Source organism: Neofelis nebulosa, chromosome 11 (assembly GCF_028018385.1).
Source record: "Neofelis nebulosa isolate mNeoNeb1 chromosome 11, mNeoNeb1.pri, whole genome shotgun sequence".
NCBI classification, from domain to species: domain Eukaryota; kingdom Metazoa; phylum Chordata; class Mammalia; order Carnivora; family Felidae; genus Neofelis; species Neofelis nebulosa.
The window spans coordinates 40,889,779-40,905,112 of NC_080792.1; the positions used below are offsets into that span (position 1 = coordinate 40,889,779).

The 15,334-nt window shown below is 33.8% G+C and overlaps 1 protein-coding gene across 6 annotated transcripts in view; it reads right to left on the reverse strand.

Moving 5' to 3' along the window:
- Positions 1 to 650: 650 nt before the first annotated feature.
- The window catches only part of RNF138 (ring finger protein 138), a 33,507-nt gene continuing 18,823 nt past the window's right edge, over positions 651 to 15,334 (reverse strand). For 5 of the 6 annotated variants that reach the window (XM_058692418.1, XM_058692414.1, XM_058692415.1 and 2 more), the window contains 4 exons: positions 7,361 to 7,417; positions 6,409 to 6,520; positions 4,768 to 4,875; positions 651 to 2,917 (listed from right to left, as the gene is read on the reverse strand). In XM_058692418.1, the coding sequence (XP_058548401.1) occupies positions 2,849 to 2,917; positions 4,768 to 4,875; positions 6,409 to 6,520; positions 7,361 to 7,417 (346 nt within the window). In that variant the 3' untranslated portion in view covers positions 651 to 2,848. The remainder of the gene's footprint in view (positions 2,918 to 4,767; positions 4,876 to 6,408; positions 6,521 to 7,360; positions 7,418 to 15,334) is intronic. The other variant, XM_058692413.1, reaches the window with a different exon arrangement.

Sequence of the window (15,334 nt, forward strand, 5' to 3'; positions counted from 1 at the left end):
GTATTCTAATTGCTTAACTCCTCTCCATTCCACACCTTTTTTCAAAATTGTATTGCATAATAGAAAATTATAGTGACACTAAGTGGTATCATGGAATGAGTACTTTATTCATATTTCTATTATGAGTTTTATACTACATGTATTTACATGTTTTCTGAGTCACACCTTCTACAAAGGCTAAAATGTCATCACCTCCTCAAAGGGTTTATTCTTTGAGTAGCAGCCCTATTGGATTTCTATAAAAGTTATGATTCAATGAAGATAACTGATACTTGTAACAGCAGCCCAAAAGATACCTGACATTGTACTTGGCAATATGTTCTTACAGCCCTGATATCTTACTTAAGGGTAATTTCTCCATATAAAAGTGTTTATTAACCAGTTAACTAGCTTTCTGCCTGGTTGCTAACAGGGCTTGGAAATCTTGCTGCATAAACACTTGACAGAATAGCCTTCTAAATTGACTTACCATTTGAAATAAAATGGGGTTATCAAGTTAAATCCAACATACTGCATCAGCATAGCCTTCTCCTAGCCACTTTTTAAAGTGCAAAATGGTGGGTTATCTCCTACATGTCTTCTAGGGTGAGTTATGAGAATTAAATGTTATCATGTTTGCCTCTAGACAAAATTTTAATTAGACACACAAGTAGGAGAAAACCACTTTTAATTGAAAAATAAAGTAATACATCTCAAATAAGACTCTGTTTAACAACATAAACTGTAATTTGCTGAGGGAAATATAAGTGGTATTGTGAAATTTAAGGTATCAGAGTATCAATAGAGTTTCCCTCCTTGAATTTTAGCTGTAAATCTGTAAAGCCTGTCCCTATTTCTAATCCACTGACAAAAGGTGAGATTTCAAACAAACATTTCCATACTGAGGAGTTCCCAGATAATAGCAGTCAATATTTTCCTTCTGAAAATGCTTATAGGAAAGACACACAAGACTATTATTGATATTTTAACTAATCCACAAACTTCAAAACACAATTTCATCAAGGTGATCTCTATTACAATTTTCCTTTAAAGAAGTTCTCAAATCTCAGAACGGTTTAACTTGATATACTGGAAGTATTAACTTTGAAAGAAAGTACTAAAGTTATTGCTTTAAACTGGAAAAACCTATGGTCAAAAATCTTTTTAAAAGAGTTCATTAAACAGCTATTCTTCCAATTACACTCTTGTAACTGCAGAGAAAATGTTCAAGCACATAGTAAACATCACTCTTTCGAATGACAGAACAAAGGCATATGTTATTAAGATGTATGGCTTTTTTTGGTGATTGTTATTACTACCCATAGTCATTACTGTTTGACTGAAAAAGGTTTTTACAAAACTCCACTTCCAAAATTAACATTTTTATTAAATCAAGTTTAAAAAAAATGTTCACTGTAGAAAAGTCAACAAGGGTTTTAACAAAACCAAAATATACCCTTTCATACAATATATGTATATATTAGCAGCAAACTACTTCTGAGATTTTCTTTTATGTTCTTTTAGTTATTTTAAAGAGAGCATAAACAATGCATGTTAGTATGGAATGTCAACTAATAACACTCTTTATCTTTCATTCTGTGATTTAGGCCTTCTAGTACAAGTTATTTTATGATTCTCATTAATAAATATGAAGAACAAACCCAGTTTTGACTAAAAAGTAGTGAAACAGAATAGCTGGTAGCATCCATCTCATTACTTCATAGTCATGCATTATCTTTGAGAATAACAAATGAGCACCATATAAACAAGGTAATTATGTACGTGTGTAAATTCAATTTTAAGGTGTAATAGTAGCCAACTAGACCACTTAGCATTTGACTGTTACCTTTTAAAAGTTGGGTGATATACAAAATTTTAATCAAATCAGATAAATACGTCAATCCCATATTGCTTGTATATTTAAAAAACCTTAATAGAAATTCTGTAGATAACCTGACAAACTGCATGCATATGTGTGTATATATACATACAAAAGCGTATGCATATATACATATACATCTTTAGCTTTGAATGAATTTCTAAACTGAGATGAAGCCAAACCTCATAGACGTAGAATATGGTATCACCAACTGAAAGTTTCTCATGAAAGTTTCATCTTAGCTAAAGAGAAATACTGGCAATTGAAAACTCTGAGGCCAAAGAGCTGTACTTCAGCTTAATATACTTTAGGTTTACAAATTAGTCAGCCAAACAGGATTTGAAATGACCAACTGCCCACCAAAGAAATTTTTCTCTTAATATTTCCTTCTAGAGCAAAAAGGAAATATCTTTACAATGAACTTTCACTTTTTAAAGAGTTATAATTATTAAAGAAATCTCACTAGTCTTCAAAAATACTAAACATTATATAAATACAATTTTCTTATAGTTGAATTCTTCAGCTAGAATCTGTATTAAAAAAGTTTCCTTTGGATTGTTTCATTTAGCACTTCAAGTCTCCATTCTGCAACTCTGATAACTGGCTCAGATTTGGTAGGTTTATATCAATCACATCTTTCAGGATGTGCTACTGGGTGTTACCTGTGTACAAGAACATCAATGGGAGAACTGCACCAAATTCCAAAAGCAACATAAGGAAAAAGTCAATGTATAATATAAAAAAGTTAAGTACAACAGGGAATCCCTTTTTTCCATTAATGAAATATAATCCTTTCAATATTTTTAAAGAATATGTCCTAACTTTCACTGTTTAGATGGTTCACGTTTATTTTTTAATTGAAAAACTAAATCAAAAGACTGAATTACTTTTATTAATACACACATCAAGTTATTGAAACGGTGACTTCATGTAGTTTTCCCCTTAAAGATGGCACTTGCAGGCACAAAGATGCAGAGATGTCTACAGCCTTCAGATGTTTACTTGAAAAGATTCCTCAACAGCAGTTTGATATTGGGTTTCCTCATCTAGCTGAAGATTCTAAAAACAATGACATTAACATGTCAAAAGGAAAAACATACTCACTACTCAATACTTTGCCCAATACATTACACATACTTGAAATGGTTTATGTTTATACTATAATATATACTCTCCTTTAAAATATAAGATTTAAATACCTGAACTTTAATAAGTAATTAATTTCAGTTGTAATTATTTAAGAATAATTGGTAAATACATAGGATCAGCAGAGAATGAAATTTCAAAGTTATAATGACCTTATGATAAGGCCATTAATTAAAAGTACAGTTAAAGGTAACCCACAATCATAAGTGATAAATTCTGTCATCTCTAGAAAAGAATGCCAAATGTCTAAAAATAAATTCATTTTAAAGAAAATGAGCATTTACTGAATTAAGAGCACTGAATGGCAGTTTTTTTTTGTTTGTTTGTTTGTTTTAAGTTTATTTATTTTGAGAGAGAGACAAAGTGTGAGTCCGGGAGGGGCAGAGAGAGAGATAGAGAGCGAGAGCCAGAGAGAATCCCAAGCAGGCTCTGCACTGTCAGCACAGAGCCTGACACGAGGCATGAACCCACAAACCGTGAGATCATGACCTGAGCTGAATTCAGTCAGATGTTTAACTGACTGAGCCACCCAGGCACCCCGAATAGCAGCTTCTTAATAATAACACAAAGCTAAAAACTATTGCTCAATCTTAGTTATATCGCTACTTTCACTTAAACAATTCTGCTTACTATCAATTATGTCCTATCGGTTTGCTTTAATAGGCTTCCACTTGACAGTCCTAATAATTAAAATTACATACTCTTCTGTGGCAAAAAAAACCCCAATCTGACAATTAGATCAAAAGTGGTTCACAAGATAGATTTTTGTTTTTTCAAATCATAGTTCTCCACAGTAAACATTTATTTAAAATGAGAATTTAAGAATCTATAATTATTTTATTAAAATGCTAAAATTATAAGTACATCTGAATTTTACATACATTTGAGTTATTTTAAAACAATATGACTAAATATGCAAATTCCACAAAATAAAGAAACATTTATCAAGAATGATATAACTGCAACATTGGAGAGCAAAGTGTAAATTCTGTTCATTCCATTGTCAGAACTGCACATACCTGTGCTTATTTCCTAAACTGGAAAACAAGTATCAGCCATTCTTTGTCAGGATCAATATTGAATTAGGTAAGGTTTTAATTCACTGAAGTTGAATAAAATGTAATTTCACAATACAACAAATCATCTAATTTTTTAAAAAAATTATGACACATTTAGAAGGTAGAAAGTAACCACATGTTTTGCTTTAGGGATGCATTTTTACATTATGTAACTTCCCTTGTGCACCCTGTTAAAAGCCATCAACTAAGACCAGAATCTACTCAACCTGGCTCCACTTAATAATTAAGCTCCCTCACTTTTAAAAAAGACTGTACCTCATGTGGATACAAGAAATCTATTATAATAAGCAACTTAGTATAAGTTGAGAAATACACTCTCCATCTGTTGAACCATTTTTACTTCTCTAAGCAGGTACAGTTATCCCTTAAATCTAGACAGTTTTCATATAAGTCATCATCTGGACAATCTGGGAGTCTGCTCTTCTTATATTATCTCTCTAGTATAGGATGTGAATAGTAAATTCACCTTTTATCACTCCCACAAACCAAAGTTCACCTAGATTACAAAAACAACAGAACCTGCTCTATAACCATCCAGTATGATACAACAGCTGGTCTCAAAACTCAAGTCTAGATTGAAAAAGTTAATTTAACTTGAATATTTAAGCAGTATTTTCTTTAGTATATGTGCTGCCGAAGCGAGCACTAAGCAGTATTTTCTTAAGCTTAAAGAATTTCACTTACCACAAATTCTCCATAATCAAACTGATGTCTCTGATTTAGATGACTAACGAAATTTCTAGTAATCTGGCTAGGATCTCCCCAAGGAAGAGACACACAAATAGGACACGTCTATAAGAAACAGAATGTTTTAAATAAAAAATAATGAAAATAACCAAACATACAAATTATTGAAAGTATTAAAATAACATAGGCTTATGTTACCGAAAACATTTACATGAAAACCATTTCTAAGATCCAAATTTTAGGAAAAGATCACTTCTGGACCAAATTACCTCAGATAAATTATAGTAATATAATTCAACACAATAAAAAGATCTTATACATTCTATTACTTTAAACTCTGATTACACAACTGTTTGAATAGAAACAACACAATCTTAATTGCTAATTAATAATACCAATCATAGTTGCTATCATTAACAAGTACGTAATCTCATTTGAGCCACAAAGAACTATAATTATTATGACTTTTTTATAAGTAAAATGAAAATGAAGTAAACTTTAAATTGTATCCTTAAGGTTTTAATGAGGACATACTAAAAAGTGAATGTACTGAAATGAAATAAGAAGAAACTTTTGGTAATTGGACTCTAGCCAAAGTCTGTGCTGTGTTAAATACAATGCAGAAACAAAAATCTGCTAGTGTGATATAAAACAAATGAAATCTCTTAAATGTGAGATTTTTCCTGGAGATATCTTTGGCAATTGTATGTTTATTTAACAGTAACTGACCCTCTCCTAATGAGCAAAGTAGGTGGTATCTCCCTTAGTGCTATGTGAGAGTTTAAGGGCGGCCTCAACAGTTACTGAGGTGTATTCTTTCACGCTTTTTTCTAGTACATCCACTAAAACTGCTTAGAAATATCTATAATCCTTAATTTATAAAATTTTCCTTCTACTCTTATTTCTGAAGAAAATATTTATGTATCAAAATGTACAGCTGAAAAGGAAGTATCTCTTCCAGTTCAGTTTCTCCTGTTCCATCCACAGGTGAAATCACTTACCTATGTAACTCATGTTCCAAAAGAGGACTTGTAGGACCATTACCACAATCTTGGAATCCCGCACTCCACTCTGTCTCCCTCATTCATCAAAAAGGTCTCACCCCTTTCTTACACAGCCTCAAAATGGCATCAAAAAGATATGTATGCATCAAAAAGAAAGTACAATTCTTTTCCTTCCTTACTTTATGCATTCATACACTAGATTCTGCAAGGATACAATTAAAAATACCTACTGACTTTATACTTATTTATAAGCGTTTTCACCTGCAGCAGATCCACCAGATCAGACCCAGTCGTTTGCATTCTCTAGACTAAGAAACCGAGAAGCCCCAATAAAGTTTGGTTCTGCCACTCCTCAAATGAATCCCCAGCTCACCTTTCATTATTTCACTCTCCTCCGGGCTATTCTCCTACATTACCCTTACAATAAGCATCTCCCTTTTTATAAGTGAGTTACTGGAATTTTAAATATCTCGTTTTGCTTCACAGTCATCAATTTTTTGTTGACCTAAACCTACCTTAATGATAATGCCCCATCCAAATTTAAATCAACTCCTTTCCCTTGTACACATGAAATGAAATAAATGAAACAGTGTATTTAAAAATGCAGAAGAACATCTTAAACATAGGTACTTACCACAGGAACTATCTGAAATAAGTGATTACTGTTACAGTGATCCAGTAAACGCTGCCTGGTAAAATTTGATTCTTGACACAAGGGACACTTAAAGGTAGGATGCCCAGAAGAGCTATAAAACAATTTTAAATGAATTGTACTTAATTTGAAATTGTAACATAAAAATGATGCTTTCCTATTCTGACCAATTACTGTAAGTTTCTTTTTAAAAAAGTTATACTTATTAGACTATTTAAAATTTTGAAAAAACTATCTTCAATAAATCATCTACAACAGATGTTCCCAAACAATCTCAGTTTACGTACCCTTAACCCTTAAAATGTCTCAGTACATTTTTTTCATGGTGCCTCAAGGCCTAAAACAAAACAAATGTAGCTGTCCCACTTATGAAACAGTTAGGTCCAAACAACTTAAATGTAATCGTTTGTGTAAGGCCAACAGATGTCACTGTAACTCCCCTGAAAGTTGTACATATCCTGTGGTGTCCCAGTTTGGACACCCCCGTTATCTAAGAACTCAAAACTTTTAAAAGACTCCCATCAAGATCATATCTTTAGCTTATCCCAGTCTCTAGCAATCAAACATACAAAATTCATAAGAAAAGTGAAAAACAAAAGCATCAATCATCAGAATGATCAACATTTCAAAACATTTTGAGGATCACACATCAATGATGTTTAATACCCCAGAATTTCAACAAGAGACAGTTCAATATTGACAACTCTACCTAAATTATGCATGGAAGAAACCTGACCACAGTGAAAAAGGAGAGCTAAAAAGGAGAGCTATTCTAATTTAATGTGATCTGTAAAAGCATCTGCAGCATTTATTTCTAAATTCCCAACTTCTAGCATTGTCTGATGAATTCACTAAGAAAATTTAATTAAAAAAATCTATTTTTATAAAGTGATAGATATAATTTACTAAAGTAGCAGAATTTTCAAAAGCTTACCTTGTATTCTCTTGATAAGTTTCTGTGTTATCAGACGTAGATGTTTCACTCCTATTACTTAAGAAACATAGAGGGGGAATAGTTAATACTTCAAGTAATAAAGCACATTACAGATTCATTAACTTGAATTGCTAATGAAAATGACTAGTCTGAATTTGTTTTAAAGCCTGAACTTCAAATAGTCCTGAACTATGAAACAATTATGGCATCATTTACTTTTTAAATAAGTTTGAGTAAGACGACTGTTTATTAAGTCCTTATGTCCTTTAAAATTAATTTATGCAATTGCAAATAAATAATATAGAATTTTTCAGGATTATCTTAAATCCATAGCATGGTAATATTTCCCCAGGTCCTTCAGGCTTTCACAGTAAGAGACTCTTCTACCTAATCTACTAAGTTACTGAATGCTGGGGCTGAGGCAAGAATTTGTGAACTTTCTGACTTGTAACTAGGATATGGTTTAAAGCTATGGCCTCCAACGTGGAGTAGGCGTAAGAAAATATTTTTGAAAATATTTAAGAAAATCATTATGTTCCTATTTTCCAAAAAGGAACTAGGCTTTCCAACATTTAATATACAGAACCATTTGACATCCTCACTTGGACCCTGTGCCAGAGCCAAATGTCATATGCAGCATTAGAGAAATCCAGAGGAAAGAGTGGGTATATTCTAAATGGGAACTGTCACTTAGGCATTACAGAACTTCATCAGTGTGGTCAATTTTATAGAAACAAGGCCTTTCAATAGCAGAAACATTAAAACAGAAATGAAACAAGAAGTGGGCAAGAAAACTGTACCCTACAGAGATTTTCTCTTATATCTCAACACCAGAGTTAAGAGAGTTGTTAAACTTAGAAAACTGGTTATTCATATTTTTACAAAAACAGAAATAAGAAACAAGCAGTACTACTATACCATCTCAATAACAGATGTTATTTTCTTTTTGATTTTTTAAAATTTGTTTTTCATAATAAAGCTATATACAAGAAAGTTGTGTATATACTGTAGGCACCCTTCCAACGACAGCTCCTTCTATGAAGATAACCATGTTAGCTCTCCACACAGATCTTATGCTGAGCGAGCAAGCAAGCTTCCCAGTTTCTACACCCAAAGAGACTATTAAACCACTATTTTCTGCACCTTTCCAGCAGATCTCCTCTGTCTCTTCAGGTAAAGGTGGTATTTTAACAATGTGGATGGAGACTAAACACCTTTTTAAAATAACTCAGTCAGAGACTGCATTTATTAAAGAGATGTTATGATTTTGTCACCAAAAACAGTATGTATCACTTATTTTAAAAAATACCATATCAATATTTTTAAACTTTGTAACAGATTTTTCTAATTGCTTTAAAAATCTTCCAAATAAGGGCACCTAGCTGGCTCAGTCAGTACAGCATACATCTTGATCTCAGGGTTATGAGTTCAAGCCCCACAGTGGGCACTGAGTTTACTTTTTTAAAAATTTAAAAATTAAAAAGTAAACAAAATCTTCCAAATAAAGGGGCTCCTGCGTGGCTCAGTCAGATGTGCATCTGACTTCAGCTCAGATCATGATTTCACGGTTCATGAGTTCAAACTCCACATGGGGCTCACTGCTGTCAGCCTGTCAGCACAGAGCCCACTTCAGATCCTCTGTTTCCCTCCTCTCTCTGTCCCTCCCCAACTTGGGCTCTCTCTCACATAAAATTAAAAAATAAAATAAGAACATTAAAAATATCTTCCAAATCAACACAATCACTGGGTTTTGAAGGTGCCCTTTAAAAACAGTTTAACAGGGGCGCCTGGGTGGCTCAGTCAGTTAAGTGTCCAACTCTTGGTTTCAGCTCAGGTCACGATCTCACAGTTTTGTGAGTTCAAGCCCTGTCTCGGGTTCTGTGCTGGCAGCACAGAGCCTGCTTGGGATCCTCTTTCTCTCCTCTCTCTTCCCCTCCCCTACTCGTATTGTCTCTATTTCTTTCGAAATAAATAAATAAACTTAAAAAAAAATAAAAGCATTGTTACAACTTCTGATTGCTTTGTAATAACAACTATAACATCATTAAGGAAGATGAAAATTTCAACAAAAGCTCTTTTGACATTTAGTGAGTGAAAATGAAAATTTTAGTAATCTCAACCTATGACATACTCCTTCCATTCAGATCTGTATCTTTTTTGTATGGTAGGTATATTTTTCAGCTATGACAGTCATCAAAATCAAGTATCAACATAAAGTGAACATAGTTCCAAATCTCTGATTATGTCACAGTGTTTAAGATTAAAAAAAATTTTAGGAAGTACAGTCAACAACACTGGTTTTAGTGAAAGTATTAATAAAACTTTAACAATAAAATATTTTATACCATTAAATAAAGCAAAACTTATTTTAAAGTAACAATTTCGTCTTTATCTCACTTAAATTTTGCATGCTTTATAACATAAAGTATCAGTACTGTAAAAATACATGCGTAGTTTTTAAATAAACATACACACAGTAGGAATACATGCCTGATTTTTTTCACTGATGAGATATGAAATCATAAAAGTGATTTAAAACATTTTAATATCAAATTTAATGCTCTTTTAAAATGCTTTCTCTCTCTTCCATTGCCCATATAGTTCTGTTTTCCATTACAACTCTCATCATTCCAGCCCTTTCTAGTCATTTGTATCATGTCTATTACTGGTAGCCTACTCATTTACTCCAGAAATGCATCAATGGGTTCAATAACAGAAAATCTATCACTGACAGCATATTAACAATTAAAATTAAAAAAGATAATTTCATTTGATGCAGAAAAATATCATCCAATAAAATTCAATCTCTATAATGTAAACAAAAACAAAAACAAAAAAACCCTCTGATCATTCACAAAGCTTTTAAAAGTACAAACGCCTAGGGGAACCTGGGTGGCTCAATCAGTTAAGCATCCAACTCCTGATTTCAGCTCAGTTCATGATTTCATGGTTCGTGGGTTGGAACCCCACGCAGGCCTCGGCCCTGGCAGCCTGGAGCCTACTTGGGATTCCTCTCTCTCTCCCTCTTTCCCCTCATACTCTCTCTGTCCTTTCCCCTGCTTGCACTCTCTCTCTCTCTCTCAAAATAAATAAACATTAAAAAATAAATACAAATGCCTAGACTCTAGATATCACAATATCTGGGAATGGAGCCAGATGTATATATATATATATATATATATTTTTTTTTTTAATTCCATTAAAGATTCTGATTTGAATAGAACCATTTAAGGAGGAAATCTTAAGTTGAGAGTGATAGCATCGTGACACAGATAAAGAATAACTATGTTAGGTTAAAAAAAAAAAACACTGTAAACATAATAGAAAATTCTAGATGCATTCCCACTTAAAATGAAGAACAAGAAAAAGGTGCCTCCTATTTAATATCAGATAGAGATCTTAGTTAATGCAATAAATTATGACATGAAGCACTAAGAGACAAAACTGTATAAAAAACAAAATAATTTTCCATTTAATAAATCTAAAAAAATCTACCATTATTTGGAACTCTTAGAACTAATAAATCAACAGTTGCAAAATACAAGCTTAATGTATAAATCTGTACTAATCCTCATCACTAGGAATAACCACTTAGATTATGAAACAGGAAAAAACTCCATTTGTATATTAACAAAAACTATACACTTTTCAGAAAAGATACAATAAAACATATTTACACATGCTCTAAACGGATTTCTTTTAGCATATTTTTTAAATGTTTATTTATTTTTGAGAGAGCGCATACACAATGCGGGGAGGTGCAGAAAGAGAGACACAATGTGCAGCAGGCTCCAGGCTTAGAGCTATGGGCTCAAAGCCCAACCCAGGGCTCGAACCCAAGAACTGTGACATCATGACCTGAGCCAAAGTCGGACGCACAACCAACTGAGCCACTCAGGCGCCCCTCTTCCAGCATATTTTTTTAAAAATGGGAGAGAGAGGTGGGAAAAATCAGTACCATATGATGTCAATCTCTCCAAATTAATGTATTTTCAGTAAATTCAACCTCTATATCGCCTCTGATCAAAATCTATACAGAGATTTTCAGGAGACTCAAAAGTCTGATCCTAAAATTCATATGGAATAGCAAAGGATCAGTAACAGCAGAGAGTGTTTTGTAAGTAAAACAAGGTGGGAAACTTTCCTTACCTGACATTAAGACTCACTGTTAAAGTCATAGTAATTAAGATAGCCTGATACTAGACAATAAACAAATAGACCAATAGAACAGAATAGAGATGTGTAGGACTGAAATGGCATTGTAAATCAGTGAGAAAAAAATGGACCCAATGAATGGTACTGGGACAAATGACTAATCACGTGGGGAAAAGTTTTCCTGTCACATTATACATCCAAAATAAATGTGAAAAGCATAACTTTAAAATGTTAAAGAAAAAAATATCTTATAACCTGATGTAGGAAAAGATTTCTCAAGCATGACACAAAAAGCAAAAATCATAAAGAAAATAATTATATTTCTATATATACATACAGAAATATAATATATATTGTAGTATGTCAAAAGACACCATAACAAGACTAGCCAAAAACTGAAAAACGCATTTGCAATCAGGAAACAAAAGCAAAAACAGACAAGCAGGACTGTCTCAAATTAAAAAGCTTCTGCACAGCAAAGGAAACGAGAAGTGAAAACATGACCTACAGAATGGAAGAAAATATCTGTAAACCATGTACCTGATAAACAGTGAATTTACAAAATATATAAGAAACTCCTACAACTCAACAGCAGACACTACCAACCCAATTACAAAATGGGCTAAAAACTTGAATAAATAATTCTCCAAAGATAATCTACAAATGGCCAACAGGTATATGGAAAGATGCTCAAGGTCACTAATCATCAGGGAAATGCAAATCAAAACCACAATGAGCTATCACTTCATACCTGTTATGATAGCCATTATCAAAAGAACAAAAGACAAGTGTTAGTGAGAGTGTGGAGAAACTGTATATTGTAGGTGGGAATGCAAAAATGGTGCAGCCACTATAGAAAACAGTACGGAGGTTCCCCCACAAAAAAAAACAAGCAAAACTACCATATGATTCAGCAATCTCACCTGTGGGTCTTTATCCAAAACAACTGAAATCAGGACAGTAAAGAAATATTAGCATTCCCATGTTCACTGTAGTGCTATTCATAATAGCCAAAAGGCAGAAACAATCTTGTGAATGCGTAAAGAAACAAAGATGTGAATGGATAAAGAAAATGTGGTATATACATACAATGGATTATTCACCCTTAAAAGGAAATCCTGCAAATGAATGAATCCTGCAGATGACAACATGAATGAACCTCATGTTATGCTAAGTTAAATAAGGCCAGTCACAGTACAATTTCAGTTGCATGATTTCAGTTACATGAAGTTAAGTAGACTAGCCAAACTCATAAAAGCAAAGAATAGAATGGTGGTTGCCAGAGGCTACAAGAGGATGAAATAGGGAGTTACTAATCAACATGTATAAAACATAAGTTACGCAAGGCAGGTTCTAGAGATTTGGGGTACAACACTGTGCCTACAGATAACAATACTATTTTATACACTTAAAAATCAGTTAAGAGGATAGCTAGCTAGCTCATATTAAGTTTGTTTTCCAAATTTTAAAAAAAGGTAAGGGGGTGCCTGACTGGTTCAGTAAGAAGAGCGTGCAATTATTGATCTCAGGGTTGTGAGTTTGAGCCCCATGTTGGGAGTAGAGATTACTTAAATAAAACTTTTTTTAAAAAGGAAAAAAAAGAATTAAAATTATGTATAACTATGCCATTTAATGCTGAATTAAACTGTGATAGTCCTTAAAGCAAAGTTTTCAAAATACTACAGTATCCCATTTCTAGTCTTTTATTTTTTAAAAAAATTTTTTTTCAACGTTTTTTTATTTATTTTTGGGACAGAGAGAGACAGAGCATGAACGGGGGAGGGGCAGAGAGAGAGGGAGACACAGAATCGGAAACAGGCTCCAGGCTCCGAGCCATCAGCCCAGAGCCTGACGCGGGGCTCGAACTCACGGACCGCGAGATCGTGACCTGGCTGAAGTCGGACGCTTAACCGACTGCGCCACCCAGGCGCCCCTCTAGTCTTTTAAAAATATAAAGAAAAACCTCAAGTTCTATGTTTTATGTGTTTTACAAAATGGCAAAAAAATATTTAGTTCTGAGTAAAAAAAAAATATATATATATATATATAAATATTTGTAATGCATATAATAAAGGATTATCATCCATATTATATAAAGAAGGCTTATGAATAATGAAAACCCATTTTATATAATACTTGTACCAGATTCTTTAATAAAGATTTAGCCACTAAAAATGTTCAACATCTTGGAGAAAAGATGACAATGTAAGATTGCCTTCAACTTTAATACAGTCTTTGTGAAGAGCTATATTTGGACTAAACTGTATGAATCCACTGATACCTACTTATTAATGTTTACAAGGAGTCAAAATTAGTAGGAAAAGCCTACAAACAGACCAAACAATTTCCAAGGAAGATAAAATGTGTCTGGTATCTTAATGATTACATTCATCTTCCTTCCCACTCCTCCTCATCCTCACTTCTAGAGGCTAAAGAAAACAGAAAGCATGCAGTCTTATACACTAAAATGAGAATTTTATTGTTGTGAGCTACAAATGGCCTTAACTAGCAGTGCTATATAGTTATTATGATGAACTACCCCATACTAATGCAATAATTTTGTTAAACATCCTCCAATATTTATTACTCCATAGTACATAGTTCTACCCTGAATGATTTGACTGAAACTAGTGGGCTAGTTTATTTCGGATTACTCAACTGGAAGTTATACTACTACATACACAGAAAAGGGGACTGTGTCTGTTTTGCTCATCCCTGTACATTCTATAACATGTAGAGTGTGCCCAGTAGTTCAGAAAGTATAATAAATCTATGTTGAATTAATAAAATGATCTATGGATTTATTTTGAAATTTCGTTACTACTGAGATAGGTACATGCAAACACCACTTTAAGAATTTCCACAGTCAAGGGGCACCTGGGTGGCTCAGTCAGTTAAGCGTCCGACTTCAGCTCAGGTCATGATCTCACTGTCTATGAGTTCGAGCCCCACGTCGGGCTCTGTGCTGTCAGTTCAGAGCCTGGAGCTTGCATCGGATTCTATGTCTCCCTCTCTCTCTGCCCCTCCCCCACTTGCACTTTGTCTTTTGAAAAATGAATAAATGCAAAAAAAATATTAAAATTAAAAAAAAAAAAGAATTTCCACAGTCATGAAGTCAGAGTTTAAATCATCCATTTGTACTTATGAAGGAATACTGTGAACTGTACCCTGAGAAAACATATGTGCTCTACTCTTAGGGAGTCCCTTGACTTTGCCATGGAGAGGTCTTTATTAATAAAGTAATGAATTTTCAGGGTGCCTGGTGGCCCAGTCGGTTAAATGTCTGACTCTTTTTTTTTTTTAATGTTTACTTATTTATTTTGAGTGAGAGAGAGAGAGAGAGAGCGTGCACATGCACGCACGCACACACACACACACACACACACACACACACGTGGGGGAAGGGCAGAGAGAGAGAGGGAGAGAGAGAATTCCAAGCAGGTTCCAAGCTATCAGCACAGAGCCAGACGTAGGGCTCAAACTCACAAACCATGAGATCATGGCCTGAGCCAAAATCAAGAGTAGGATGCTTAACCAAGTGAGTCACCCAGGCACCCCACGCATCCGACTCTTGATTTTGGCTCAGGTAATGATGTCATGGTTTGTGAGATGGAGCCCTGCATTGAGCTCTGTGCTGAGCTCAGAGCCTGCTTGGGATTCTCTCTCTCTTTCTGTGTCCCTCCCTGCTCTCTCCCACAGGTGCATTTTCTCTCTCTCAAATAAACTTAAAAAAAAAAAAAAAAAAAAAAGGCAATGAATTTTCATAAAATGCCACCAAATCCTCAGCTATTAATTACATGGCTCTGCTCTTTATCAGCA